General features: G+C 60.2%; 1 protein-coding gene across 1 annotated transcript; it reads left to right on the top strand.

The window, feature by feature from the left end:
- Positions 1–861: 861 nt before the first annotated feature.
- Positions 862–25,527, top strand: PLXNB1 (plexin B1). Its single transcript, XM_030306656.1, has 37 exons — positions 862–4,471; positions 5,141–6,253; positions 7,037–7,219; positions 7,541–7,669; positions 7,774–7,874; positions 8,165–8,297; positions 8,579–8,735; positions 8,981–9,089; positions 9,166–9,274; positions 9,686–10,366; positions 10,547–10,669; positions 10,861–10,983; positions 11,286–11,379; positions 11,479–11,651; positions 11,813–11,964; positions 13,446–13,551; positions 13,695–13,831; positions 14,122–14,298; positions 14,491–14,662; positions 14,848–15,090; positions 15,795–15,971; positions 16,049–16,197; positions 16,708–16,808; positions 16,913–17,130; positions 17,271–17,449; positions 17,603–17,669; positions 17,900–18,046; positions 18,925–19,093; positions 19,358–19,461; positions 19,536–19,620; positions 19,856–20,028; positions 20,237–20,397; positions 20,495–20,642; positions 22,452–22,516; positions 22,653–22,728; positions 23,633–23,707; positions 24,777–25,527. The coding sequence occupies exons 2-37, from the start codon at positions 5,147–5,149 to the stop codon at positions 24,879–24,881; spliced, it is 6,408 nt and encodes a 2,135-aa protein (XP_030162516.1). The 5' UTR covers positions 862–4,471; positions 5,141–5,146; the 3' UTR covers positions 24,882–25,527.
- The last annotated feature ends 1,796 nt before the right edge of the window (positions 25,528–27,323 follow it).

Genomic DNA, 27,323 nt, shown 5'->3' with positions numbered 1-27,323 from the left:
GTAAAGAAAGTTGGAGGACGACCACAGGAAAGGAAGGAGAGAGTTCGGGACGCTGCGGAGCAGGGGTGGTGGCTGGCGAGCTGGCGGGGCTGGTGTGGGGTGCAGGTCCCACCCGTCGCCGGTGGGCAGGAAGAGGCCGGACGCTGTACCTGCAACACCTGTGGGCGCCAAGCGCCCCACCCCCCCCCCGGCCCCGCCCATCCCGGGAGGACTCTTGATTCCGGTTCCTGCGCAGCGCGCAGGTATGGTCCGGCAGGGGCGGGATGGGGTGGGGTCGGGCAGCCGGAGCTCTGGGCTCTGCTCCTCGCCCTCAGCTCGCCTGGCCGCGACCCGCGTTGCCGTGGCTACCGCCGCCCAGCAGCCGGCGCCCCCACAGGGAGGGGTCGAGTCCCCCGCCCTCGGCAAGTGCGGAGCCCGCAGGGCTGGAATGCGGGGTCCCGGGCGGCTCGGGGCCGCGCGCCCGGCTCTCCCGGCTGCTTCCGGCCTGGCCTGGGCGGCGGGCGGGGGGAGGGCGGCCCGGCGGGCGCGGGGGGAAGGAGCGAAGCCCGGCCCGGCCGACGCGGCTTTGTCTCCTTTGTTCCCGGCGGTGGCAGCGCCGCGGCGGGAGGGGCGGGCAGCGGGCGCGCTTTTCCGCCCCTCGGTCTCCGGGTAACAGCTGCGGCGCCGCCGGAGCCACCTCCGGGGGGCGGGGGGCAGCGAGGCCGCCGCGCGCAGATCCCGAGCCCGCAGCGGCCGGCGCCCGCCTCGGCGCGCTCCTCCCGCGGGGCCCGGCCGGGTGGTGAGTCCGGGGCCCGGGGCGGGGGCCGGGGGGTGGCGGTGAGGCCCCGGGGGGGGAGGGGCCCGGGGCCCGATGCCGCCAGGCAGGGGCAGCCCGGGTGAGTGGTGGGCAGCTTCGGTCCTGAGAGTTGGGACCACACTTCTCCGCACTGAGGGAAACTCTGGCGGCTCCGCCTGTAACGCGATTGGGAGACAGAGGAGGTGGAGCTGCTCCTCCGCGCCCCCTCCTCGCCGCCGCCGCTGCCACAGCCGGGACGGCCGGCCTCTTCCCCGCCCTCCCAGGACCACTGGTGGGGTCCTTGCCCCGCGGCCGAGGGAGGAGGGAGGAAGGTCGAAGAAGAGCCGATGGGGAGGTCTAGGCTTGCCCTCTGTAGTAACAGCCCTTCCAGGCTGCGCTCAGCGCAACTGACAAAGGCGGACTGTGAGCCTTGTGCCAGGCATCCCCAGAGGGAGACCCCCCACCTCCCTACACGACCCAGGCAGTGGGTGATTGATGAGCGCTCCTGAGTCCGCGCGGGTGTTGCGTAAATGGTGGGCCCCTCCACCCCACCTCGAAACACAGACAACAGGGCGAGCAATGTGCATTACAGTGCTGCCGGTGAATCTCTTCTCCCGGGTGGACCCTGGGAGCTAAGCAGGAGAAGGGGAGGGAAAGTCCAGTTTCCCATTGATCCCCTTAAATGAGGGCTGGGGTATCACCCCTTCAGGTGTGGAAGGGCAGAGTTTGTTAGCCCCTTTGGTTGGTGAGGACAGCCCCAGGAGGGCCCCAGAGCTGCTTTCTCTTTGCAGATAGAAGTTAGGCAGCTGAGGGCTCTGCTGAAGAGGTCTAGAGAAAGATGAGCCCAGAAGAGACCTCAAGGCAGGCCTGGGACCTGGGTACAAGCAGAGTTAGGCTTTGCCTGTGAGTTCGAATGGGGCCTGAGATCTCGTGATCCTGTAAGTTGAGGACATGAGGCCTGGCTCCAAACCAGCCTTTTCAGTCTGCTCTGGCTTGGTTATTAATAAAGTGGGCCTGACACCTTGTCCTTTGAGAGGCCAAGTGGCTGGAACAGGGTGTGGGTCCCGTATCTCCCCTTCTGAGTGGATTTCCTTGGCTGTGAAATGGGGGTTCTTTCAACATGTGAGGAACACCTGCTTTGTGCTAATATCTGTCTTAGTTGCTGGGGCTCCTGCCTGCAAGGAGCTTTAAGTCTAGAGTTGGGAGAGTGGAACAGAGAGAAAAGTGTCTTTGGTTGGTGCCACTAATGCCAGGCACACACATTTCATGTTTAATGGTCAGAGCAGTCTTGCTTCCCATTCTGCAAATGGGAAATCTGAGGCTCAGCCCAAGCCAGAGCCGCAGTACACACTAGAGTGGTAGCTGGGATATGCCCATTCCATCCTCCACACAGGGTGGACTCCTCAGGAGCCTGGGGGGACATGGAAAGCTCTCCTGGGAGATGGTTGGGAGTCAGAGTTAACTAGATAGAAAGGGAGTGGGCATTCCAAGCAGGGAGGAGTGTGAAACAGCCCACAGTTAGGCCAGCAGGAGCTAACAGCATGTGTGGGGGAGCCCTGGCATAGATTGGATGGAAGAGGGCGTGGACTGGAGGGGTTTGACCTTTATTCTTCAGGCCTTGGGCTGCCCCAAAGACAGGGGAGAGATGTGTCTGATTCTGCTTGAAGATCCTGTGAGGTAGGAGGGGTGGCCTTTAGGGGCTGGGGGCTGCTCTGGCCAGTGGCAGGGGTTAGGTGAATTCGAGTGCCTCGAGATGTCACCACCCCTCTTTCCCTCCTCCCCCACCTGTGGTGTGTGGGGAAGGGTGAGGGTCCTGCTTCGGTGATTGAAAGAGTCCATCACTTTTCCCAGAGTGGGTCAGCCTTCAGCCTCCTATGTGGCCTGGCCAGGAGCTCTTCTGATCCCTCCCATCCTCCTGTGGGCCACTTGACCCAGTTGTGACTTTACATTTGGGGAGTGTCTTGGTTGCTGCCCCTTGAGGGTTGGAAAGCTTTGGCATGCAGTAGGCTCTGAGCAAATGTTTGTAAGCCAATGACAGAGTGACTCTTGGTCTAACTATGGACCCTTTGCCCCAGGCACATCCCTGGGCAGGAGGCTACTGGAGGGAGTGCAAGAGGTAGCCTCCGCCCATCCTCAGACAGACCCTGTCTTCCCAGAGGAAGAAACTTTCTTCCCCGACCCCTTGGAAACAAGGTGGGGGGCTCCTGGGAAGCCTGGCCTTGCCATAGTCCTGAGTTCACGACTCTCCCTGCTATCCCCTTTCCCCCACCCCCTCGGGTAGCAAACAGAGGCGGCCTTGTTCCTGCTCCCATAGAGCTGCCCTGTTCTCCTCACACTAAAAATGGAAACCCCCAAGCTATTTCGGGAGCAGTGCCCAGCTGGGCTGTGGCCATGGCTCCCCTGCTCCCACCAGGCGGCCGGACCCTCCTCCGAAACTTATGCCTAGTCCACTCACTCCGGGACAGTCTCAGCAGCACCTTGGTGGGGCCTTGGCGGGGAGGAGCCGACCCTAGCTGAGGGAAGCTCTCCCTCAGGCAGACTGGCCTCTGGGTGGTGGGAGGGGCTGGGCAACGTGGCCTGGGCAGAGGCGAGTAGGGGAAATATCTCCCGGCCTGGCCTGGGAGCAGCACTTCCCCAAACTGGTGCTCCTGGCTGGGGACCACCCGGGGCTGGGGAAGATGGTGTTACCATGGTTTTCTGCTTCAGCAGGCCTTAGCTGGGGCCCACAAGGAGGGATCTGTGAGGAGAACAGGCACCCAGGGTCTGAGGAGGTCCTGGGGATAGACATGGTGACTTCCTCTGGGACAACCCTCCTCCAACCCTGGGCCCTGGCTCTGCTCTGACCTGCAGGAGGAGAAATAATAGCAAGAGATGCCCTGGCTTCCACAGCCCTGTAGGACTTAGGGCTCAAGCAGGGAAGTGTGCACGAATCTGTATGCGTGGGTATCTGAATGTGGGTGGTGGTATATATGTCTTTGCTGGGGGGTGTGACATGCCCTTGCGCGGAATGCCTATTTGTACGTGTGTGTTCCTGTGTGTAAGGAGGCTGTGTCTTTGTGCGAGTGTTTAAGTGTGTGGTACGTGGGTTGTGTTCCTATGTGTGTCTGTGCGACATGGACATGCCATATCTGCATGTATCTGCACGTGTGCAAGTGCCCGTGTGCTTGTGTATGGGTGTGCACCTGCAGGGCCGGTGGCATGTCTGCTTTTTGGTGTGTGCAAGCCTGTGTCCGTGTCTGTGCCAGTGGCAGTTTGGGCTAGACAGCTCCTGGCCTGTGTGGAGGGTGTATAGCGGGGTGCCCTAAGAGGACAGAGTTTGGGCAGAGGGTGAGAAAGAGACAGTAGCTACGAAGGGAGAAGGGGCTGCAGAGGACAGGGCCATGCTGGGGGCCTGGCTGGGCCCCGCCTGCCATGGGGCTCCTTCCTAGTTGCCCTTTCCCAGGCCCTGAGGGTGCCTGGTTCCGCTGCCCTCCCCCTCCCTGTGTGGGCTCTGAGGAGGCGTCCCCTGTGGAATGTGTTTGGTGGCCGAAGGCCAGGCTGGGCCCAGTTCCATTGGCAGGCTGGGCAGCGAGAAGGGGAGCCCGGGCTCCCACATGCCTGCAGCCCAGCCCCCAGCTTCATGCTCTGCTATCTCCCTGGCTAGGTGACTCCCACACAGGTCATGCTGTTGTCTCCTGATCCAGCCGGCCCTGCCAGGTGAGCCTGACCTCACACCTAGGCACCTGGGAGAAGTGTGACTCCTGCTTCTTAGGGTTCTCCAAGGTGGCATCCAGTCATTTAGGTCCCAGTCCTGGCAGCCTCAGTCTCCCTCATCTCTTCATTGGTTTTGTGGATTCCTTCTGGATTCCTGGCCTGAACAGCCCTTCATCCAATTCTTGCTCTGCTCTAATGTGCAGATGGCCCATGGGACCTTGCCCTCCCTCTTTCCCCCCTGCAGGCAGCTGACATCTGTGCAGAGGGGTCCTCTCCCTCCTCGGGGTTCTGGGCCCCTCCTTCCCATCACCTGCTCTCCTGCCTCTCCAGGCCCTGGTCCCTGGGGATGGGATGTTTCTCACATCTCTACCCCTCTAGCCCCTTACCCTCGGACCCTGTGGTGACACAGGGCAGTGCAGGGAGAAGCGGGGGTGGGGTAGGATGGAGGTCTCCTGAGAGAATAGTGCTTGCAGGAAATGGACAGTGTTGAAGTTTCCAGGAAAGATCTCCTGACCCCTTGCTAGTGTGCAATCCTGGGGTCATCCTGGACCACAGTGCTGTCTAAGCCTAGGCCTCCTCTGGTCACTCCCCCGGTTAGGAGGGGCATCTTGGCAATGTCACGGGCTTACCTCCCACAGTAGCCCCTCAGCACTCCATCTCTCTCCTTGCCAGGTGACCATGCCTGCCCTTGGCCCAGCTCTTCTCCAGGCGCTCTGGGCTGGGTGGGTCCTCACGCTCCAGCCCCCTCCACCAGCTGCTTTCACTCCCAATGGCACGCATCTGCAGCATCTGGCACGGGATCCCACCTCAGGTACCCTCTACCTGGGGGCCACCAACTTCCTGTTCCAGCTGAGCCCTGAGCTGCAGCTGGAGGCTACGGTGCCCACTGGCCCTGTGCTAGATAGCAGGGACTGCCTGCCACCTGTGATGCCTGATGAGTGCCCTCAGGCCCAGCCTACCAACAACCTGAACCAGCTGCTCCTGGTGAGCCCAGGGGCCCTAGTGGTGTGCGGGAGTGTGCACCAGGGGGTCTGTGAACTGCGGCACCTGGGCCAACTTGAACGACTACTGCTGCGGCCTGAGCGGCCTGGGGACACCCAGTATGTGGCCGCTAATGACCCTGCAGTCAGCACGGTGGGACTGGTGGCCCAGGGCTTGACTGGGGAGCCTCTCCTATTTGTGGGGCGGGGATACACCAGCAGGGGCGTGGGGGGTGGCATCCCTCCCATCACAACCCGGACCTTGTGGCCACTGGACCCTCAAACTGCCTTCTCCTATGAGGAGACGGCCAAGTTGGCCGTGGGCCGCCTCTCCGAGTATAGCCACCACTTTGTGAGCGCCTTTGCACGTGGGGCCAGTGCCTACTTCCTGTTCCTGCGGCGGGACCTGCAGGCTCAGTCTAGAGCCTTTCGTGCCTATGTGTCCCGAGTGTGCCTCCGGGACCAGCACTACTATTCCTATGTGGAGTTGCCTCTGGCCTGCCAGGGTAGCCGCTATGGGCTGATCCAGGCTGCAGCTGTGGCCACATCCCTGGAGGTGACCCAGGGGGAGGTACTCTTTGCTGCCTTCTCCTCGGCCGCTCCCCCCACTGTGGGCCGGCCTCCGTCAGCAGCTGCTGGAGCATCTGGAGCCTCTGCCCTCTGCGCCTTCCCCCTGGACGAGGTGGACCGCCTTGCTAACCGCACGCGAGATGCCTGCTACACTAGGGAGGGCCGCGCCACGGATGGGGTGGAGGTGGCCTACATCGAGTATGACGTCAATTCTGACTGTGCACAGTTGCCTGTGGTGAGTCCCAGCTCGTCCCTGTCTGGCATTCACGGCCAGGCAGCTGCCCGAGGAGTCCAAAGGGAAGCTGGTGGTGTGGGGGCTGATCAGGTCAATGGACGTTATGTGCTTCCTTTGTGTCTGGGTGATGGAGATGCCTTACGAAAATCGTGGCACTCAGGGGACAGAGGGCCATTCAGAGTGGGGCTTGGACTGCTTGCTGCAGAGGTGGTATTCGTGTAGGTGGACTGAAGGTGTTTGGGGTCCTAGGGTATGGGGCAGGGACCTAGAATGTGGGAAGATGGGCCCTGTTGTTTTACGTTATTGAGCAAGAGAGGCAGGTGAGGTTGAGGCTTGTTTGGCTCTAGTCTCTGGATAGATAACACGGGGGAGAAACCACAGCTAGGGGGACCGAGTGAGGGAGAGGTGGCAGGGACCCAGGGGAGTGGACCTGGACATGAAGACGCAAGCTTTGAGAGGCTTTGGGCAAGTGGTCCAGGGGAAGGCTGAGTGCGTACCCTGGGGGAAGGCCAAGGTGGAGCCCCAGATAGGTGGGGATCAAGAGCTGGGTAAGGGGCTGCTGGAGATAAGCAGCTGAGGCCCCACTAAGGATGCAGCTGTGGGCAACATCAGGGAGGGCTGGCAGAGACACTAGGGGTGGGGATGAGGCTTTCCAGGGGCTCCTTAAGGGAGGGGTGATGGAATAAGGCCGTCCAGAGAAGAGAGTCATTCAGCAAAAGCTGGCTGGACCAGGGGATGGGGATGTCCAGGGAGGGCCTTACTGGTGCTTCTTGCTGCCTGTAGGATACCCTGGATGCTTATCCCTGTGGCTCAGACCACACGCCCAGCCCCATGGCCAGCCGTGTCCCCCTGGAAGCCACGCCCGTTCTGGAGTGGCCAGGGATTCAGCTAACAGCTGTGGCAGTCACCATGGAGGATGGACACACCATTGCTTTCCTGGGTGACAGTCAAGGGCACCTACACAGGGTGGGTCCACAGGAAGTACCGGGCCCTGCCCCAGGGTCTAGAGGGAATAGGTTGCTGGTGACCCAGCCTGGGAGGAGCTATGCCTGTGACCCCTGGGACACACCCCTGGCCCTAAGGCTGGGAGAGATGACTTAAGCTTCTCTTCCCAGAGCTGGATGGTATTTACCTGTGATCTCCCCCACCCCCTGCCCAAGGGCTGGGTGGGATGACTTGTACTAGCAGAAAATTCTGCTTGTAGATTGCTTCATTGTGGGAAGAAGAGAGGGCCTTGGGCCTATGGCCGTGGACTTGGGTCCCAGAACTTGTGGTCTCTGATCTCAGGTCTACTTGGGCCCAGGGAGTGATGGCCACCCATACTCCACACAGAACATCCAGCAGGGGTCTGCGGTGAGCAGAGACCTCACCTTTGATGGGGCCTTCGAGCACCTGTATGTCATGACCCAGAGCACAGTGAGTGCCAGGCGAGAGCTGGGATCTGGCTGCTGGGAGGGGCCTTGGGCAGGGCCAGGGACCCATATGTGGAGGAGTCACTGGTGTTTGGATTGCTGTCACAGCTTCTCAAGGTTCCTGTGGCTTCTTGTGCTCAGCACCTGGACTGTGCCTCTTGTCTCGCTCACAAGGACCCATACTGTGGGTGGTGTGTGCTCCTTGGCAGGTCAGTGCTCCACCGACTCCTGACCCATTCCCCAACCCCAACCCCCATCTCCTGCCCTCCCTGGTCCTGCATAATGGCCCTGTCCAGTATTCCTGGTCCTTGGCCCTTGACTTGCAGCCCACGACCCCTGGATGCCCCAATCCCCTACCTCCATTCTCCATCCTGGGCATCAGTGCCTTGCCAGGGCAGACGTAGCCTAGTGTCATGGCCCACCTGAGGATCCCGCCCAGGTCCCCAGTATTGGAGGTGTCCCTGCTCTGTGAAGGTACATCCTGGTCATTCTCCTGCAGGTGCAATCGTCATTCCGAGTGCTCACGGGGACAGGGCCCAGAGCGGTGGCTGTGGAGCTTCCAGCCTGAGCTGGGCTGTCTGCAAGTGGCAGCTATGAGTCCTGCCAACATCAGCCGAGAGGAGCGGAGGGAGGTGAATGAGCAGGGCAGGCACATGCCTCGTGGGGAGGACTCTGGTGATGGGTTAGGACCTTGCATTTTAAAGTCAGATGCTCTAAATACCACGTGGCCCTATACAAGTTGCTTGTCTTGGGGCCTTGCTTTCTCTGTCTGCTTCTAATCCAGGCTAGAGGGCATTTGTGAAGGCTTGAGGGCTGGTGGCCACTGTGCCCCCTCACATTGGGTGCTCTGGAAACACAAGCCCTGGTCTGCTGCCCGGTGGCTCCAGCAGCATGTCCTGGCCTCTCTGTCCAGGTTTTCCTGTCAGTGCCTGACCTGCCACCCCTGTGGCCAGGGGAGACGTATTCCTGCCAGTTTGGGGATCACCAGACTCCTGCCCTGCTGACCAGTTCTGGTGTGATGTGCCCTTCCCCGGACCCTAGTGAGGCCCCAGCACTGCCAAGAGGAGCCGGTGGGTGAGAGAAGGGGCCAGCCCTGGGGCCTGGGAGCCCCACCCTCCTCCCATCTTGCTCCAGGGGGTGTGGTTGGGGTGACGTGTGATTCCGAGTGGGGATCCCTGAAATAGCACTTTTCTCTGGGCCCCCTGGCTAGTCCTCAGTCCCCTAAAGTGCCCATTTTGTGTCCTATGGGCTGTGTTCCCCAGATCCCGGGTGCTAACCCCACTCCTCGGCCTGGGCCCTCTCTCCCACCCTGCAGACCACGTGTCAGTGAGCGTGGAGCTCAGGTTTGGCGCTGTGGTGATTGCCAAAGCTTCACTCTCCATCTATGACTGTGCAGCAGTCTCTGAGCTCCGCCCGTCTGCACAGTGAGTTCCTCCCCGACACCCCCAGCGCCCGGGCTGCCCCGTGGCGACCTCTGCCCCATGGCTGTGCTCTGTGCAGGTGCCAGGCCTGCGTGAGCAGCCGCTGGGGGTGTAACTGGTGTGTCTGGCAGCAGCTGTGCACGCACAAGGCCTCATGTGACGCTGGGCCCATGGTGGTTAGTCAGCAGGTGAGCGGGACCTCCAGCTGGGCCCCACAGGGGTTTGGGGTTCCCTTTGTGAGGGTTTCTCTGATGGCCCGGGGTCTGTGTGCCTGCCTGCCCATGTGAGGCTCTGTTGTGAGCACCCGAGCTGCTGTGTGTGACGGACTCACTGGAGAACAGCTGCTGGTGTCCCGCCTGTTTCGGGGAGAGGACCTTTGTAGCTGAGCGGCAGGGGAGGTCTGGGCCTCAGGTCCCGCCTCAACACAGATGCCCCTGGAGCCTGCCCTCCCCGCCCTCCTTTGGAGAATTAACGGGCTGTTTTTGTTTCTCTTTTCCTTGGTCTCCTTTCCTCTTAACACACCCTTTGCCTGCCTGCCACCTGCTCCCGCGCCTGCCTGCTGAGTGGCCCCTCCTGTCTTTCTCTGCTTCCCCCTTCAGAGCCCGCTTCTCTCCCCAGCCCCTCCCGCAAGAGATGTACCCACCCCCTTCCCACCTGAAGCCCCCCAGACCCCAGTCACCCCTGCTCCTGACACCCTTCCCGTGGAGCCTGGTGCCCCCTCCACAGCCTCGGATGTCCCACCTGGGGATCGCCCTTCCCTGCTCAGCCCCTGGGGGCCGGGGGAGGGTCCTGGCCCCATACCTGCCTCAACCTCCACAGAGTCACCTCTCCATGAGGAACCTCCCCCTCCCGACCCCCCCAACAGACGTGGAACCGCTGTCCCCGCCCCCACTGACTTCGGACCCACGGCCACACCCGAGGACCTCTTGGCCTCCCACCCATCGCCCTCAGATGCAGCGGCACTGCCCCCTGCCCCTGCAGACCCCGGCCCCGAGGCCGACCCCTCCGTGGCACTCTTGGACCAGCCCCCCGGCACTGCTCCCGCCACCACTTTCCCAGGGGCCGCTGGCTCCACGAAGCCCGCTCTGGACTGGCTCATGAGAGAAGGCGGAGAGCTGCCTGAGGCGGACGAGTGGACGGGGGGTGACACACCCGCCTTCTCCACTTCCACCCTCCTCTCAGGTGATGGAGACTCGGCTGAGCACGAGGGCCCTCCCGCCCCCCTCATCCTCCTGTCCAGCCTGGACTACCAATACGACACCCCCGGGCTCTGGGAGCTGGTGAGGCCCAGCCCAGGAAGGAGGCCTCCAGGGGAGGGGATGCGGGGCAGACTCAGGAGGGGTCGAGGGGCAGGGTGGGGTCTGCAGCTCCACGCCGGCCTGGGCCCTGAGTTGTGCGCAGGGAAACGACCGAGGTGATGGGGTGGGCTCCATAGACTGCCTTGCTCTTGGTGTCTCCAGGAGGAGGTGAACTGGGGGGCAAGCTCCTGCCCTTGTGTCGAGAGTGTTCAGGGCTCCACGCTGATGCCAGTCCACGTGGAGCGAGAAGTCCGGCTGCTGGGCAGGAACCTGCGCCTCTTCCAGGTGAGCGTGTCCGGTTGCAGGCATATTGGCGGCCTCCTTGGCTGTTGACAACTATACCTGAGCCCTGGAGAGCAGGAAGAGCGCCTGGTCCCACATCTCGGCCCTGACCCTGGGGCTCTGCTAGCGGCCCTGCGGGACTCACTGGGGCCAGCTCCTAAAGCTGCCTCAGCAGCTGTGTCCTCTGCCCCCAGGACAGCCCAGGAGACCATGAGTGTGTGATGGAGCTGGAGGGCCGTGAAGTGGTAGTTGAGGCCCGGGTCGAGTGCGAGCCACCTCCAGAGACTCAATGCCACGTTACGTGCCGGCAGAACCAGGTGTGGGTCACGAGTGCCTGGGTGGGCAAGGGTGTTCCGGCCATAGGCTGGCTACCAACCTCAGCTGGCCACACCGCATTCATCATCCCAGACCCACGTATAACCCTGTGACCTCGAGGGAGTCTGAGTACCCCGGCTCTGACCTCTGACCCTGTGGCCTCACGGGGTCCCTGTCCCCCAGTTCTGACCTCTGACCTCGTGCTCCCACAACTAGTCATTTGGTCCTTTCTCTGACCACCACCGCCCCCCAGGCCTGATGCCTCCCCTAGGCCCAGACCCTGACCCCACTCCCATTTCTCCAGCTCAGCTATGAGGCTCTGCAGCCAGAGCTCCGTGTGGGGCTGTTTCTGCGTCGGGCTGGCCGTCTGCGTGTGGACAGTGCTGATGGGCTGCATGGTGAGCTAGCTGGGGCCTCTGGGGCCACGGGGCTCCTCCAGGCCTGCCTCTCACATTTGTCTCTGCCCCCCTCCCACCCTACCCCCCCCCCCCAACCAGTGGTGCTGTATGACTGCTCCGTGGGACACGGGGACTGTAGCCGCTGCCAAACTGCCATGCCCCAATATGGCTGTGTGTGGTGCAAGGGAGAGCATCCACGTTGTGTGGCCCAGGAGGCTTGTGGCGAGACTGAAGCTGTGGCCACGCAGTGCCCCGCACCCCTCATCTACTCGGTGTGTTGAAATGCTGGCATGTCCCTTCTTCACCGCTGCCTTTAGAGGGAGAGTGGGGTGCTGTGGGCCCAGGGGTCCCGAAGGTGGGAGTCTGGGACTGCCTTTCCAGGCTGCCGAGGGTTGACTGGTGGTGGAGGTGAGCAGTCCGTGTCTTGGAACAGGTGGAGCCGCTGACTGGGCCTGTAGACGGAGGCACCCGTGTTACCATCAGGGGCTCCAACCTGGGCCAACATGTGCAGGACGTACAGGACACAGTCAGGGTGGCTGGAGTACCCTGTGCTGTGGATGCTCAGGAGTACGAGGTCTCCAGTAGGTGAGTTGGCTGGACTGACAGGAGTTCGGCACCCTTCATGGGCTCCCCGGTTGGCTTTCCTGCTCATGGCTGCCCATCTACTACTCCTCTGCCTTTTCCTCTCCCCCTTTGCTCGTTTCTGGTCACAATGTCTCAGAGCTAAGGTTGCCATTTGAGGCCCTGGAGCACCCACCTCGGCTTTGTGCACGGACTTGCATGTTCCTGGCCTGGACTGCTGGGGATCATTGCTGGGCCTGGGCCCAATCATTGCCTAGAACCAACAGGTGGCCCCATCTACATGTTCTCACTTGGTGTTCTGAGTGAGCATGGTTGTAGTTGTGGCAGCAAGGTTCTCAGATCCCAGATGGTTGTGCTCAGGGGCTGGGTTTCCACGAGCTGTCCTTTCTTCCCCAAGCACTGCCCCTGGAGGGCTTTTCCGGGCACAGACTTGTGGCCTGCCTGCTGAGTGCCAGACTCCTTGCCTAGTCCCTGGGACCCCGGTTGCCTTCCCAGGGACTGTAGCTGATAAAGGTTCTGGGTCATGGTAGCCTGGCTGGCAGTAGCAGGGTCCAACGGTGCCCACCCAGGACATTTCCAAGGAGATATCCACAATCAGCAAATCCCAGACCCGGCTGATATCAGGGTTACCTGGAGAGCCTGTCCAAAGCCACCATAGAATGGGTCCTTCAAGCCTACCCTCAGAGATCTGGATTCTGTAGGCCTGTGCTGGGGCTCCGTGATCTGTATTTTAAACCAGACTTTGCTAGAGCGTGTGGTATTCCCCCTGTGTGTTATGACCGAGAACTTTTGGTGACTGTCTAGACTGTTAATGATTCTAGAACCATGAGACTAGAGTAACTTATGAAGTGATTTATAAAGAGATTAAAATATTCTCTGGCCGAGGTCTCTCCTGGGTACTTTACATATCACTTGTTCTGTTTTCCAAAGTGTTGGCGGTGACTGTTACAATGTCACGGAGTCGAGCCACTGCCAGCTTCACCATGGGGACATTAATTTGTCCCAAGCTTCTCTGTTTTCTGGCTGAGAACCAACATTTTCTTAGATTGCTCACTTTCCCTTTCCATCTATCCCCAGACCTGATTAGAAGCTTCCAGGGACATTTTTTTTTTCACGAGGAAATCAAGTTTCCACCCCTTTGCAAGTGGTGTGGTGTGCGTGGTGATGGCAGCTAGTTAGGCCACTCATCAGTTTGGTGCTCGTCCCTATAGCCAGCCTCAGAGGGCTCCTTGTAAATTTGTGCCTCGCAGAGAGGTGAATTCCTCTCGGCAGGGGGCCCTAGGGTTGGACTTGAATGATTGAAACCATGCGTATTAACTCTCAGATGCCAAAGCCCCCTGGTGTGCCATCAGGAATTCCCCCCAAAGCAAGAGGATCTCTGTCAATCTTGGGAGCAGGGAGAACACCTCATTTAGTGGGGCAGCCAGCTCAGTTTGAGGGGCCCTCGGTGCGGCCCGGCACCCCAGCCTGCCTTGTGCCCACAGCTTCGTGTGTATCACTGAGGCCAGCGGGGAGGAGGTGGCTGGCGCTGTGACGGTGGAGGTGCCGGGAAGAGGACACGGTGTCTCAGAGCACGACTTTGCCTACCAGGTAAAGTGGCTCCCCCGCCAGCCCGTCTGGTTTCGCCTTCCTGGGGCTTCTCACCTGGGGCCTTCTTGTCTTCCTCAGGCTCCCCCTGCTTCTCTGTTTGTGGCCTCATGTCTGCCTATGTTTCCTTATCCCCCTTCCCACAGGACCCGAAGGTGCATTCTGTCTTCCCAACCCGAGGCCCCAGAGCGGGGGGTACCCGCCTTACCCTGCACGGCTCCAAGCTCCTGACTGGGCGGCTGGAGGACATCCGAGTAGTAGTTGGAGACCAGCCTTGCCACCTGTGAGGGCTGCTTCCTCATTCTGCAAAAAATCCGTGTGCTGTAGGGAGAAGACAGAGGGGTGGGATGCTGGGAGAGCAGAAAGGGGGAGAGGGCCAGGTCTGCTCCATCAGAAAGCGGCCAGACCCTCCCTCAGCTGGGGCTGTCGGGGGACTGTGGCCTCCAGGGTCACGTGTGGAGCTTGCAGTCAGCTCTGAAGGGAAGTGAGCTGGGGCCTGAGGGGGTCCCATGTCCTGGAAATCATCCCTGTCCCCTTCCTGGCCTGCCTTCCACTCATCCCTCCCTTCCCCAGGCTGCTGGAGCAGCAGGCGGAGCAGCTGCAGTGTGAGACCAGCCCCCACCCCACGCCTGCCACGCTCCCTGTGGCTGTGTGGTTTGGGGCCGCTGAGCGGGGGCTTCAACACAGCCAGTTTGAGTACACATCAGACCCCAACGTCACCTCTGCCAGCCCCACCAAGAGCTTCCTCAGGTGCTGGGCCGAGGGCATGGCCTCATGGCGTGCGGCAGGGAGGTCTTTGCAGCTCTAGTATGTGGGGAGGTTGCGGGGCTTTCTGTGGAGGCCGTGACTCCCGTGCTGCTGCTGGGGAGAGGGCCGAGGGGCTTTGGGCCGGGCTGGCCCCAGTTCTCATAAGCCATGGGTGGTTCACGGTCTGTGTTGCAGTGGAGGACGGAAGATATGGGTCCGTGGCCAGAATTTGGATGTGGTACAGACACCAAGAATCCGAGTGACTGTGGCCCCGAGAGCACCGCAGCCCGGCCAGGGGCTTGGGCGGAGACGCCGCGTGATCCCAGAAACAGCGTGCTCCCCTGGAGCTTCCTGTGGTGGCCATCGTGTAGGACACCCATGGGCATCCCCTGCTTGCACTAGAGTAGCCAAGGCCCTCATCACTCCACACTCCACCCTGTGCACAGCCGTGGGTGGCGGATACCAAAGAGGCTATTGCCCTGTCTTTGCTGGGCCCCCTTCCTGAGGATGGCCCTCAACTCTCCTCCCCTGTCTTTCCTCTCTGTGGCCCAGTTTGAGGAGCCGTGCCACGTGAACTCTTCTCAGCTCATCACATGCCACACGCCTGCCCTCCCAGGCCTGCCTGAGGACCCCTGGGTCCGGGTGGAATTCATCCTTGACAACCTGGTCTTTGACTTCGTGACACTGAACCCCACACCCTTCTCCTATGAGGCCGACCCCACTCTGCAGCCCCTCAACCCCGAGGACCCCACCGCACCATTCCGGCACAAGCCTGGGAGTGTGCTGTCTGTGGAGGTACTGTTCCCGCTCACACACAGGGGCGGGGGGGCTCACGACCCTTCACTTTGCTGGTCATTGTGGCTGTGTGTGGCAGAGGGGGCATGAAGGCAGAGCAAGGGCCAGCGGACAGACCTGGCTCCTCACCCTTCACATGTGAGGGCTGAGGGGCTGGTGATGGGCTGCCTCGCCTGACGCATCTGGCTGGCGCCTGGGGCCCCACACACTCTACGGCAAGAGTCTGAATGACAATATGTAAATGGTCTGGCACACGCAGTAGCTGGGTGGCGTGGTACACAGTAGGCGCCTGGGCTGATGCCCATTTGGCAGCCTGACTCAACGTGAACAAACACTTGGCATGGGTTCTGACACGTGTGGTAGGTGGGCATTCTAAAAGGCCACAGGTAGACAACCCGGCATCGTCCGCCTGGTGGGCCAGCGGACACAGTAGTGGCTCTGGCTTTGTTAGGTGACTGGGCAGGATTTGGGGGCAACTTTATATTGTCCAGATTTTGAGCTCTGGAAAAGTGAAGATGTGAGGAAGAAGGATGGGAAGGGTAGAGAAGGGTCGGGGGGCAGCTCAGAGGATAGCCATGGACTATCTCCTCTGATACAGGGGAAGAGGTGCTGACCCGGCATCAGCCCTGCTCCCGGGGGTGGGTGTCAGGACCATCCTTCCCACACTTGAGGGGATGGGATCTGAGTGACCCCTCGTGTTCCAGGGGGAGAATCTGGACCTTGCAATGTCCAAGGAGGAGGTGGTGGCCATGATAGGGGACGGCCCCTGCGTGGTGAAGACACTGACCCGTCACCACCTGTACTGCGAGCCCCCCCTGGAGCAGCCTCTGCCCCAGCACCACGCCCTCCGGGAGGCACCCGATGCTTTGCCTGAGTTCACGGTCAGTGAGTGGGCACTGGGTTGGGCCGGGCATCAGGCCTGGGCCGAAACCTTGCTCACAGGTGGCTCCCCACATAGGTGCAGATGGGGAACCTGCGCTTCTCCCTGGGCCACGTGCAGTACGATGGCGAGAGCCCCGTGGCTTTTCCCATGGCAGCCCAGGTGGGCTTGGGGGTGGGCACCTCTCTTCTGGCTCTGGGCGTCATCATCATTGTCCTCATATACAGGTGGGTGCAGCCGGATGTGGCTGGGCTGGGGCAGGTAGGGGGGTGCGGCTGGATGGGAAGGGCAGACTAGGCCAGGGGTCAACAAAATTTTCCTGTAAAGGGCCAGAGTACCTATTTTAGGCTTTGTGGCCGGGTGGCCTCAGTTGCAGGGGCTCAACTCCACTGTTGCAGAGCAGAAGCTGCCATGGACCATATGCAAACACATGACTGTGGCCGTGTGCCAACAAATCTTTATTTACAGAAATAGGTTGTGGGCCAGATTTGGCCTGCTTGTAGTTTGTTGATCCCTGGGCTAAACTCCTGGGCTAGACTGGATATGGGGTGTGACTTGCCCAGGATGCGACAGGCCAAATTATTCTGGGCTAGGCCTTGGCTTGGCTGGGCATGGCTGGGTCAGACTGTGCCGGCCTAAGCCAGGGTGAGGCTGGGGTAGACAGGCCTGGGCCATAGGCACCAGGAAGGACTCTGGCCTTGTCTGGCCTTCCCCTTCCTGACCTTGGTGCTGAGCAGGAGGAAGAGCAAGCAGGCCCTGAGGGACTATAAGAAGGTCCAGATCCAGCTGGAGAATCTGGAGAGCAGCGTGCGGGACCGCTGCAAGAAGGAGTTCACGGGTGAGGCTGCAGAGAGTAGGCCCGGAACATGTTTCAGGGCCCTGTGAAAGTCTGCTCCCGTCGGGTGGGATCCACACCCAAACCTGGCCTCTTCTGCCCAACAGACCTCATGACTGAGATGACTGATCTCACCAGTGACCTTCTGGGCAGTGGCATCCCCTTCCTCGACTATAAGGTGTATGCTGAGAGGGTCTTCTTCCCTGGGCACCAGGAGTCGCCCTTGCACCGGGACCTGGGTGTACCGGAGAGCAGGCGACCCACCGTGGAGCAAGGGCTGGGGCAGCTCTCCAACCTGCTCAACAGCAAGCTCTTCCTCACCAAGGTGCCACGCACGGCCCCACCCCAGGCCTCCCCACATCTGTCCCCTCCTGGCCCCACCCCTCCTGCCCCAGCCCCGCCCCTTCTTTGTCCCTCCTTTTCTGAATGGGCCCCTTCCTCCTTATCCCGCCTCCCTGGCGCCAGTTCATCCACACCCTGGAGAGCCAGCGCACCTTCTCAGCTCGGGACCGCGCCTACGTGGCATCTCTGCTCACGGTGGCGCTGCACGGGAAGCTCGAGTACTTCACCGACATCCTCCGAACCCTGCTCAGTGACCTGGTGGCCCAGTACGTGGCCAAGAACCCCAAGCTGATGCTGCGCAGGTCTGTGTGGCTGTCAGAAGCCATGGGGGCCTTGTGGTTATGAGGGCTGGAGCCAAGGGCTGCGTCAGACCCTCTGGGGTTTAGGGGTTCACAGAACAGGGAGCCCAGAGGCCCTACCTCTGACCCTGCCCCTCCCCTTTCCTGTCATCCTAGGACAGAGACCGTGGTGGAGAAGTTGCTCACCAACTGGATGTCCATCTGCCTGTACACCTTCGTGAGGGTGAGAGAGGCAGACGTGGACAGGGCTTGGGCTCCCCTCCGGGGCGAGGCGGGACTCTAAACCACACAGCTTCCAGCCCCGTTCAGTCCAGACACTCCTGCCCAGCATGTCTCATTCACCTCAGGCCCTCTGCAGTCTGTCCCCTTCCCCAGCATGGGCCATGTCCCATACAGCTCTGTTTCATGCCTGTCACCTGCCCTGGGGGCCCTCACTGGCTGTCACTTCCCCAGGACTCAGTAGGGGAGCCGCTGTACATGCTCTTCCGTGGAATTAAACATCAAGTGGACAAGGGGCCAGTGGATAGCGTGACTGGCAAAGCCAAATACACCCTGAATGACAACCGCCTTCTCAGAGAGGACGTGGAGTACCGTCCCCTGGTGAGGGAGGGAGGAAGGGAGAGGGATAGGGAGACCGAGTCAGGGAGGGATAGGGGGAGGGAGGGAAAGAGAATGTGAACGTGCATACGCTCAGTGGTGTCTGTCCCTGGTGAGGATGAGGAGGGTAAGCATGTGTGATCATTGTGAATGGCTGGCTGCTGGAGAGAAGCCTTTAGATTAGCTTCTTGAGGATAGGACCTCAGGCTTGAGATAGGGTCAGAGTGAGATAGGGTCACAGCAAGGGTTTGGGGAGCAGTCCACAAGCCCTTGGACTGGGCCAGGGCCTGAGCGTTTGCAGGACCATCATCTCAGTGTCCTGCCAGTGATGTGATGTGCCCACCAAGCCAGGAGCCAGCTCTGTCAGTCTTGTCCATCTCTTCCTCCGGGTTGCTATCCCCTTAGTGGAGTGTCTTCTTTGGTGGCCCACGCAGGGCACCTTTCCTGGTGATCCACGCGGGATACCTTCCTTGGTGGCCCACGCGGGGTACCTTTGGGAAAATCTCATTCAGGCTCCACCAAACCTGCCCCCTCTCAGGCCGGTAGGAATCCTTACTTCTTATGAAGCTTCTCTCAGGTGCCTCAGCCTGACCAGTTGAGCCAGGAACCTGGGGACCTGAGTTAAGAGGGACTTGTGTTCACTTGTTTTTTTCTGCCATTCACCCCGTAGACATTTACTAGTGCACTGTGCTGGAGGTGGGGTCAGAGTGGAGGAAGCCGCTGTCCCTGGGCGGGTGGACGGCTAAAGAGATAAGAATTAGGGAGTTGTTGGTGCCGAGAGGTCAGAGCCAGTGGCTTCCTCATGGGTTGTCCTTGACCTTGTGTGTTGTTCATCCCATGTGTGGCATGAGCCCTGATTGCTCCCGCATATACCTCGGTAGACCTTGAATGCACTGTTGGCTGTGGGGCCCGGCGCAGGAGAGGCCCAGGGTGTGCCTGTGAAGGTCCTGGACTGCGATACCATCTCCCAGGCCAAAGAGAAGATGTTGGACCAGCTTTATAAAGGAGTACCTCTCGCCCAGCGGCCAGACCCCCGTACCCTGGATGTTGGTGAGGGTGGAGGGGAAGGGTAGCCTGGGGACCTGAGCCAGGGTGCAGGCTGGGCTGGCCCTGGACCATATCGCTCAGTGGGCACAGGGCAGAGGCTGGAACGACCTCTCACATGGTGAGGGGCCCCTGATCCTAGTCTTTGGAGGGGTTGGATAAGGCTGCCCCCTGACGGTGGGGCCTGTGTCCCTGTGGAGGAGGAGGTAGGCTCCACCGCAGGAAGGGTGTTCTGGAAGCCCTGGACCAAGTCCCAACTTGCTCTTGCAGAGTGGCGGTCTGGGGTGGCTGGGCATCTCATTCTTTCTGACGAGGACGTGACTTCTGAGGTCCAGGGCCTGTGGAGGCGCCTGAACACCCTGCAGCATTACAAGGTGGGAGGGGTAAGAGCGGGAGGCGGGGTAGGCGGGGTGGGGCTGGTGGAGGGGTCACCATCTGTGATTAGCAGGTCCCAGATGGAGCAACTGTGGCCCTGGTCCCCTGCCTCACCAAGCACGTTCTCCGGGAAAACCAGGATTATGTCCCTGGAGAGAGTGAGTATGCCCCCCACTTCCAGCCCCTACCCAATCACTGTCCTCTGCCCCTGCTTTGCCCAGTCCCCAGTACTGGGGCAGATCTTCTGGACCTGAGGGTAGGCTTGTGTCTACCTCCCTTCCACCTAGAGAAGCCCTCAACCTGTGCTTCCACTCCTGGAAGTTGGCAGGACGCTGGGGTCCCAGGGGACGTGGTACCTGATGAGGGATGATGAGCTGTGGGGTCTTGGCGCAGGGACCCCAATGCTGGAGGATGTGGACGAGGGGGGCATCCGGCCCTGGCACCTAGTGAAGCCAAGTGAGGAGCCGGAGCCTCCCAGGCCTCGGAGGGGCAGCCTTCGGGGCGGGGAGCGCGAGCGAGCCAAGGCCATCCCTGAGATCTACCTGACCCGCCTGTTGTCCATGAAGGTGGGGCAGGAGGGATTGGAGGCTGGGGTCAGGAATGGGACAGGCCGTAGGTCTGGGCTGTGGGGGAGGGGACGGCTACTTATGGGGTTTGGGTGTGGTGTGGGGCTCGCACGGGCATAGTGCCGTGAGGTGTCTGAGGCCGGGCTGGGGCCGAGGTCCCCTGTCCCCTTGCTGACCATACGTCCTCTGTGCTTCCCCTCCCCACCAGGGCACACTGCAGAAGTTTGTGGACGACCTATTCCAGGTGATTCTCAGCACCAGCCGCCCCGTGCCGCTTGCTATCAAGTACTTCTTCGACCTGCTGGATGAGCAGGCCCAGCAGCACGGCATCTCCGACCAGGACACCGTCCATATCTGGAAGACCAACAGGTGGGGGTGGGGGTGGGGCAAGGCGGGCCAGGTGTGTGTGGGGTCTTCTCTCCCACCCCCCCAGCACGCTCACTGGCCCTGCCTGCCCTACCCACAGCCTGCCGCTACGGTTCTGGATCAATATAATAAAAAACCCGCAGTTTGTGTTCGACGTGCAGACATCTGATAACATGGATGCAGTGCTCTTGGTCATTGCTCAGACGTTCATGGATGCCTGCACCCTGGCCGACCACAAGCTGGGCCGGGTGAGTGGGTCAGGGTGGACACGGAGGGCACGAATGGGGCAGGGTAGTATGGGCCAGGTATGGACAGTGTTGTGTGTGCGCCGATTCCAGGCTTGGCTGAGAATGTCGGGGAGGAGGGCTAGGGGAGGCCTCTGACTCCAGCCCCAGGCTGGGCTTTGTCCCTGAGCTCCCTGGGAGGTGGCAGTGATGACCCCTCAGGAACCAAATCCACCGGGCAGCCTGGAGCTGTCCTGTGATTGTAGGATCCACATGTCTACCTGGAAACCAACCTAGCGGCCCCACCATCACCTCGGCCTCACCTCCTCCAAGTCTGGGCTCACCATAGCCGGAGGCCCAGGGATCAGAAGTCACCCTGCCTTTTCCTCGTTCCCTACACGCAGGGGCAGAGGAGGTATCTGCCTGTCGGTGCAGCGTAGACAGGAGAGTCCAGGCAGTGAGCGCCAGGCATGGGCGAGGTGCTGGCGAGGGGCGCTGGGAAGCAGAGAGGAATGGCCAGGGCTGTGGTGGTGGCGGGGTGTTGTCACAGTAGTGAGAGCCAAGGGAGTCCCATGACAGATAAGGGATCCCTGCTGCAGTGACTCAGGCACCCAGTATCAGGGCCTGGGGCTCTGCAGGCCTGTGCAGGGAGCTGTTACCTCTTGAGGGATCGATCTCTAGACTTCTGTGAAGAAACAGAATGCAAACTTCTACTCTGTAGTGCTGTCTTTTGAGAGCAGTTTCTATTCTGTGTGTTCTCGTCACTGTGCCTACAACGAACCCCACCGCGAGGACCAGGGAGGGCTACCTCGGGTGGAGGCTGTGTGGTGGCTGGGGTTTTGCCCAACCTTCACCTTGCCTCCCCTTCCCAGCAAAACTGCAAATGCTTGCTGGGTAGCTCAGGAAGAGTCCAAACCAGGAATGCCTAGGGTCCCCCCCGCAGAGCGTTGGTGAGAAGGCATGCGTGCTGACTCATGACTCAGGCCCAGGGATGCATCGCTGCCGCACAGGGGTGGCGCCATCTTACCTCACCCTCCCGGCAACCGTAGGGTGAGGCAGCAGGTGCCGTCCAGAGCTCAGAGCTGGGATTGGAACCCACTGCAGTGGTGGAAGATGTGTCTGGGTGTGTTACAATGTGGGCTCTGACCTGAGAGACCTGCTTCAGGTGCCAGCTCGGCCACTCAGTGAGGTGGTGTGGGACAAGTTACTATATTTTCTGGGTCAGTTTCCTGATTTTTATATTTTATTTATTTTATTTGTTAAGTTTATTTCTTTGGAGAGAGAGAGAGAGTGCATGTGCAAGCAGGGGAGGGGCAGAGAGAGAGGGGAGGGGGAATCCCAAGCAGGCTCCACACTGTCAGCACAGAGCCCGATGTGGGGCTCAAATTCATGAGCCATGAGATCATGGCCGAGCCGAAGTCAGACACTTTACCGACTGAGCCCCCAGGTGCCACAGTTTCCTGATTTTTGAAATGATTACGTGGGGAATGAGCAGCACATGGAAAAGCGGCATTAGGGCTCCATATGGCACGGTGCCCTCCCACCCTGCATGCCGGTTCCCTGCTGGATCCAGGTGGAGGCATGTGGAGCTGAGAAATGGCCTTGGAATAATTGGGGGAGAAGCTCGAGGTGACAGAGTGGACATTGGATATCGGTGGAGGGGAGTGGGCAGAGGAGGTCCTTGCAGAGGGAAATGGGCCAGGGGCACCAACCATCCCAGTTGCCTGGGACTGAGGGGTTCCTGGGATATTTAGAGCGGAAACGGTGCTGGGAAAATTGGGACCGTTGGTCACTCTAAGGGGACTCTCCTCTTTCTCTCCTGCTGACGCCTAGGACTCCCCCATCAACAAACTTCTATATGCTCGAGATATTCCCCGTTACAAACGGATGGTGGAAAGGTATGAGGGCGAGGAAAGGGTCTGGAAGGGGGATGAGTGGACCGATTGATGGATGTTTATGGCTGTAGCCGTGGGATGGGCCCTGTGGGCGGAGGAATGGTTTGTTTACCCAGCAGCTGGCCGTGGTCTCTGGCAGGTACTACGCAGACATCAGGCAGACCGTCCCCGCCAGTGACCAAGAGATGAACTCCATCCTGGCTGAGCTGTCTCGGGTATGGCCCTCCCTCTGCTTCTTGGGTTGGGCACAGGCCTCCTGCCATGAGGATCCTGCTGTTTTGCAAGGAAGCCCTTGGGGCCTCAGAGATCCTGTGAGCTGGTTGGGGGCAGGACACATACCATCCCCATAAATGCAGAATGTTCTAATGGCCACTATAAAAGACCAGGGCTCCCAACATCTCACTACAGAGCAGCAGGCGCTTGTCCCGGCAGCTGCCACCTGACCTGACTCGGCCAGCTGCTTGGGTGCCTGCAGCCCGTGTTTGGGTCTGGGGACGATGTATCCAGAGCAGTGAGGTGGCTGGGATTCAGCCCCAGGACAGCCCAGGTCAGTCTGCCCGTGTCTTCATACAGCATTGCTTCCGTCGGTGTAGACGTGCCCCCACCTACTTTTAAAACAGTCTCCAAACATAAACTCCAGGGAACTTAGTGTTTCTGAACACTAAGTGACGGAGGACCACAAGGACACAGAACACGCAACAATAGCAGCTACGATTTGGTGGTGGTGCTTTGATTGTCCTCTCGCCTGACCCCCATAGGAGCTCCACAGGTTGGGCGCTATTAGCCCTGTTGTCCTGATGAGGAGGTGCGGGCTCAGAGATGGCCCCATGGAGGGGCCCCGTGCAACTTCCCGGAAGATGTGATGGAGATCAGAGCAGACCTAGCTGGGTCACAGCCCGTAAGCGGCCGCTGTCCCACTGGGCTCTGCAACCATCTGGGGTCCCAGCTGCCGCCTTGAGGGGAGAGAAGCAGGGCCCTGCTCACGCTGCAGACCTGGGATCCCTGGTCTGTAGGCAGGGCTTCCTGCTGCAGGGCCTTTCCTTTCTACCACCTCCTCCCCATTTCCCAGGGGTCCTGTGGTTGGTGACAATGCTCATCTCTCTTACCTCTTCTCCTTAGAACTACTCTGGGGACCTTGGGGCACGAGTGGCCCTGCATGAACTCTACAAGTATATCAACAAGTACTATGACCAGGTGGGCAGAACCCTGGGCCCTGATGGAGGGAGGGAAGGGCTGTGACTAGTGGTCTTCCCCAGGCACAGAGCAGGGTCAGGGCAGGGTCCTGGTACCTCCCCTGCTCTCCCCATCCTTGCCCTCTCCTCTGGGGCTCCTCGGCAGCAGCTGGGATGCCGGGGATCTGCCAGGGTCTGGAGACGGTGTGGGGGATGGTCTGGGAAGGACACAGCTGCTGCCTCTGCCCCCACCTTGTCCTGGTCCCCATCCCTACCCGAGTCCCCACAGTGGCAGCATGCTGTGCACGGCCAGAGAAGAAGGTCCTGCCAGGAGTGGGTGAGGGGACGGCAGAGCCAGCAAGGGGGCCGTCTGGGGAACTTGGACTGGGCCCCAAGATCACAGCACCTATGAGTCAGCCTGCTAAGTGTCTGCCAGAATCGTCCTATTGGATGTTTGTGTGGCACCAACGATGTGGCTGTTGCTGTTCAGCGATGAGGAGCCTGCCTGGTGGCCGGCCTGGGGGATAGTCATTTAACGTGAATTCCAGGCACCCCAGGCTTGCTCAGGCAGTGTGAGCTCCTGCATGGGGGAGGCGGGGGTGTGTGGTACCTCATGTACCCTCGTGTAAACGGCACAGGCCAGCCCCTCCTGGGCTCCACCGCTCCCCTGTGGCAGCCCTCATTTGTGCTTATGTGGTTGTTGGTGTTGGGTCAGAATCTGTCCTGCCATCAATGAGCCTTGTGAGGGCAGGATCACACGTGTCCCATCATTGTGGGGTCCCTGCTCCATGCCAGCACCTGGAATGGGAACACAGGAAATGCTTGCTGCCTGGTGGGGGCAGGGGGAGCCAGGGGACTGGAACAGGGCTTCTAGGGGTTTTGTGGGGGGAAAGGCTAGCATGGTGGGTGTGGCTGGGCTCCACTCAAAACGATTTTTACTGGTGGAGGTAAAACGCCAGCAAGGCCCCGAGGAAGTGAGACGGCTCGCTGAGGCCCCCAGTTGTGCCGCAGTACCTGAGGAGGCCTGCTGAGGGCTGTGGGTGCATGCGGTTGGCTGGTAGGCCCTGCTGACCGGCCGGTGTCTGTTGCAGATCATCACTGCCCTGGAGGAGGATGGCACGGCTCAGAAGATGCAGCTGGGCTACCGGCTCCAGCAGATCGCAGCCGCTGTGGAGAACAAGGTCACGGACCTGTAGGGAACTGGCCAGCCCTGGCCTGCCATTGCCTCAGCCCTGCCTGGGCAGCCCTGGAACCGTGAGGGAGAAGCTGCCTTCTTAGATGCCTGTAGTACCTGACGAGCAGAGTTAGTGGAAGGTGGCCCCCGGGCTCCTGGGGCCTCTGGCCTGGGCCCTGCTGGACCTACCTCGCAGGTCTGGGGCTGTGAGGCTGATGAGGTGGTGCCCAGCCTGCTCCCCGAGCCTAGTGACCCCGTGGGCTCTTTTCTGTGTGACGTCGGTCTGTGGGGAGTCAGGGACTCAGGGCTTCCAGAGAGTGGCTGGAAGGGCCTCCAGCCTCTGGAGAAACTGTACTGTTCCTGAACACTGGTCTTTGTCCCACCGGGATTCCGAGGGGAAGGAGGAGAGCCCCACTTCCTGTCCTTTCCTCCTCCATCATCCCTGACCTCAGTTTAGCTGCCTCCAGCCTTTTGCTGCTGCCACGTTCCTAGGTCCGAGAGATGAATGCCTTTCCTAGGCCACTACAAACTGACCCCTTGTCAGGGCTGGCTGCCTCAGGGCCACCCTGCCTCAGAGGCAGCGAGTGGGGAGGGGCACTTGCTGCAGGGACCTGGGGGAGACCGGTGGCCCCACTGACCCAGCTCTTAATTAAAGGATAACACACTGCTTGGCGTCTGATATGTGGGCTTGGCCCAGCCCCTCCCTTGGTAGGAGGTGCCTGATAGGCACGGGGAGGGGGGGGAGGGGGAAGGGGGGAATCTGTACCCTGGATGGGGGGTGGGGGGGGGTCTCAGGACCCCCATGCAAGACTTCAGACTGTCAGGCTGGCCGGGCTCTTTTTGGCTCCTGGGCAGGCCTGCTGGGGTGAAAGCATCTGGGAGGGAAGTGAAAACCCCATTCAGTCTGGGCTGGGGAGCCTGCGACCCGAGGTGGAGGGGTCTGAGTCCCTTCAGGGGCTCTGTGTTGTCTGCAGCTCAAGTGTTCTAATCTAATGCCACCATCCGGGTCTCGTTGTCTGGAAGGGCAGTGGGAAAGGAGGGCACCGGTGCAGGCAGCTTCAGGGAGAGTGGGTCTGGGGGCCCTCTTCCGCAGTCCTGCTTCCAGGCTCTCCACACCCCTGTTGGCTGGGGCTGTTTGAAGGTTCTCCAGGATACTGAGTTGTCCCCTCACTCCAGGAGTCTGGGGTAGGGATCCCAGCGCAACTGTCTGCCTGTGTAATGGCTGCCTTGGGTGGGGTTTCCTGATTTGTACCTGGAGGTGAGCTTCCAGACTGTCTCAGTTGGGTCTTGTGTTGCTGGGTCTGTGGGGCTGTGTGTTGATGCCCCTTTGACTGAGACCACCCTTGTCCTCCGCCAGAGGCCAGCCTGCCAAACAGAAATATTCTAGAATCTTGACATGGCTCTCCCCCTTGGCTCTCTGCTGACTCCCCAAGCCCATAGACCTCCCAGCCTCCCTTCCCCTCTGACTAGGGGCCCCACCCCCACTCGGGTCTTCACTGAGTTTGAAGAGACAGAGGCTGATAGGACTTTAGGAGTCCCTTCCCTCCCTCTCAATGGTCCTAGATAAAACCATCTCAGAGTCCTTGTCCCTATAACAGCAGGAACCACACTGGTCTGTCCATGCCCACTGTGGTCACAGCTGCTATTCTCTGTTCTGATGTCCCTGCCTCCCCATTTCTGCCCAGTGTCGGGACCACAGTCAGAGAGGTCAGCAGTCGGGCACCATCATTTGGAAGCATGGGTGCTTTAGTCCTTCAGATAGTGGCTCAGAATGGCTCAGACTCCCTCATGGTCTGTCAGGCCAAACGATGGGCTCTCAGGGAGCAGGCCCAATGAGTTCAGTCTGGGGTGGACTTGGTCACAACAGGCCCACACTTCTGTTCCAGGCTTAGGCCACTACAGGTTCCAGGACACCAGTAGGTGAGGGGAGGAAACCAGGTACCTGCGTGTCTGGGGGTGCTGAATGTTGAAAGTACTCTGAGTTGTTCACTCACATCTCAGCCCTCACAGAACACTGTTCTAGAACAAGGTGGATAATGAAAATCTATCATGATAACGTAGGAATTTCTAAGTCCTCACTCAAATGCCATGGCTGAGAACAGAGATCCCATCGCTGATAGTTCTTTGTGATTGTTCGCTTGGGTCTGGGCCACAGTTTCAGTGTCAGACACTTGTCATCCGGTTTGACCAGTGTCTTCCGAATTTTTCTGATCAAGGTTGCAAAAGTGTGCCCTTGTGGCGGTATTTCCCACAAACATGTTAGCGTGCTAAGGACCCTGTTTCTCACTGGGGGTTCCTTTAGGGGTTCAGGAAGTGATTTGCTTGAGTAAAAGGACTTTCATTAATTTAAATATTGGAATAACTGTCCAGACAAGATCCAGGAGTTGTGTGTTTTTGTTAACTTTTTTAGTATTTAAATAACTGTGCTAGTCGATATAATGGCTGAATTTATGCTGATAAATGT

This window comes from Lynx canadensis, chromosome A2, assembly GCF_007474595.2.
Source record: "Lynx canadensis isolate LIC74 chromosome A2, mLynCan4.pri.v2, whole genome shotgun sequence".
Taxonomy (NCBI): Eukaryota; Metazoa; Chordata; class Mammalia; order Carnivora; family Felidae; genus Lynx; species Lynx canadensis.
The sequence above is the reverse complement of the archived record's forward strand: the minus strand, read 5'-3'. Positions and strand labels throughout refer to the sequence as shown.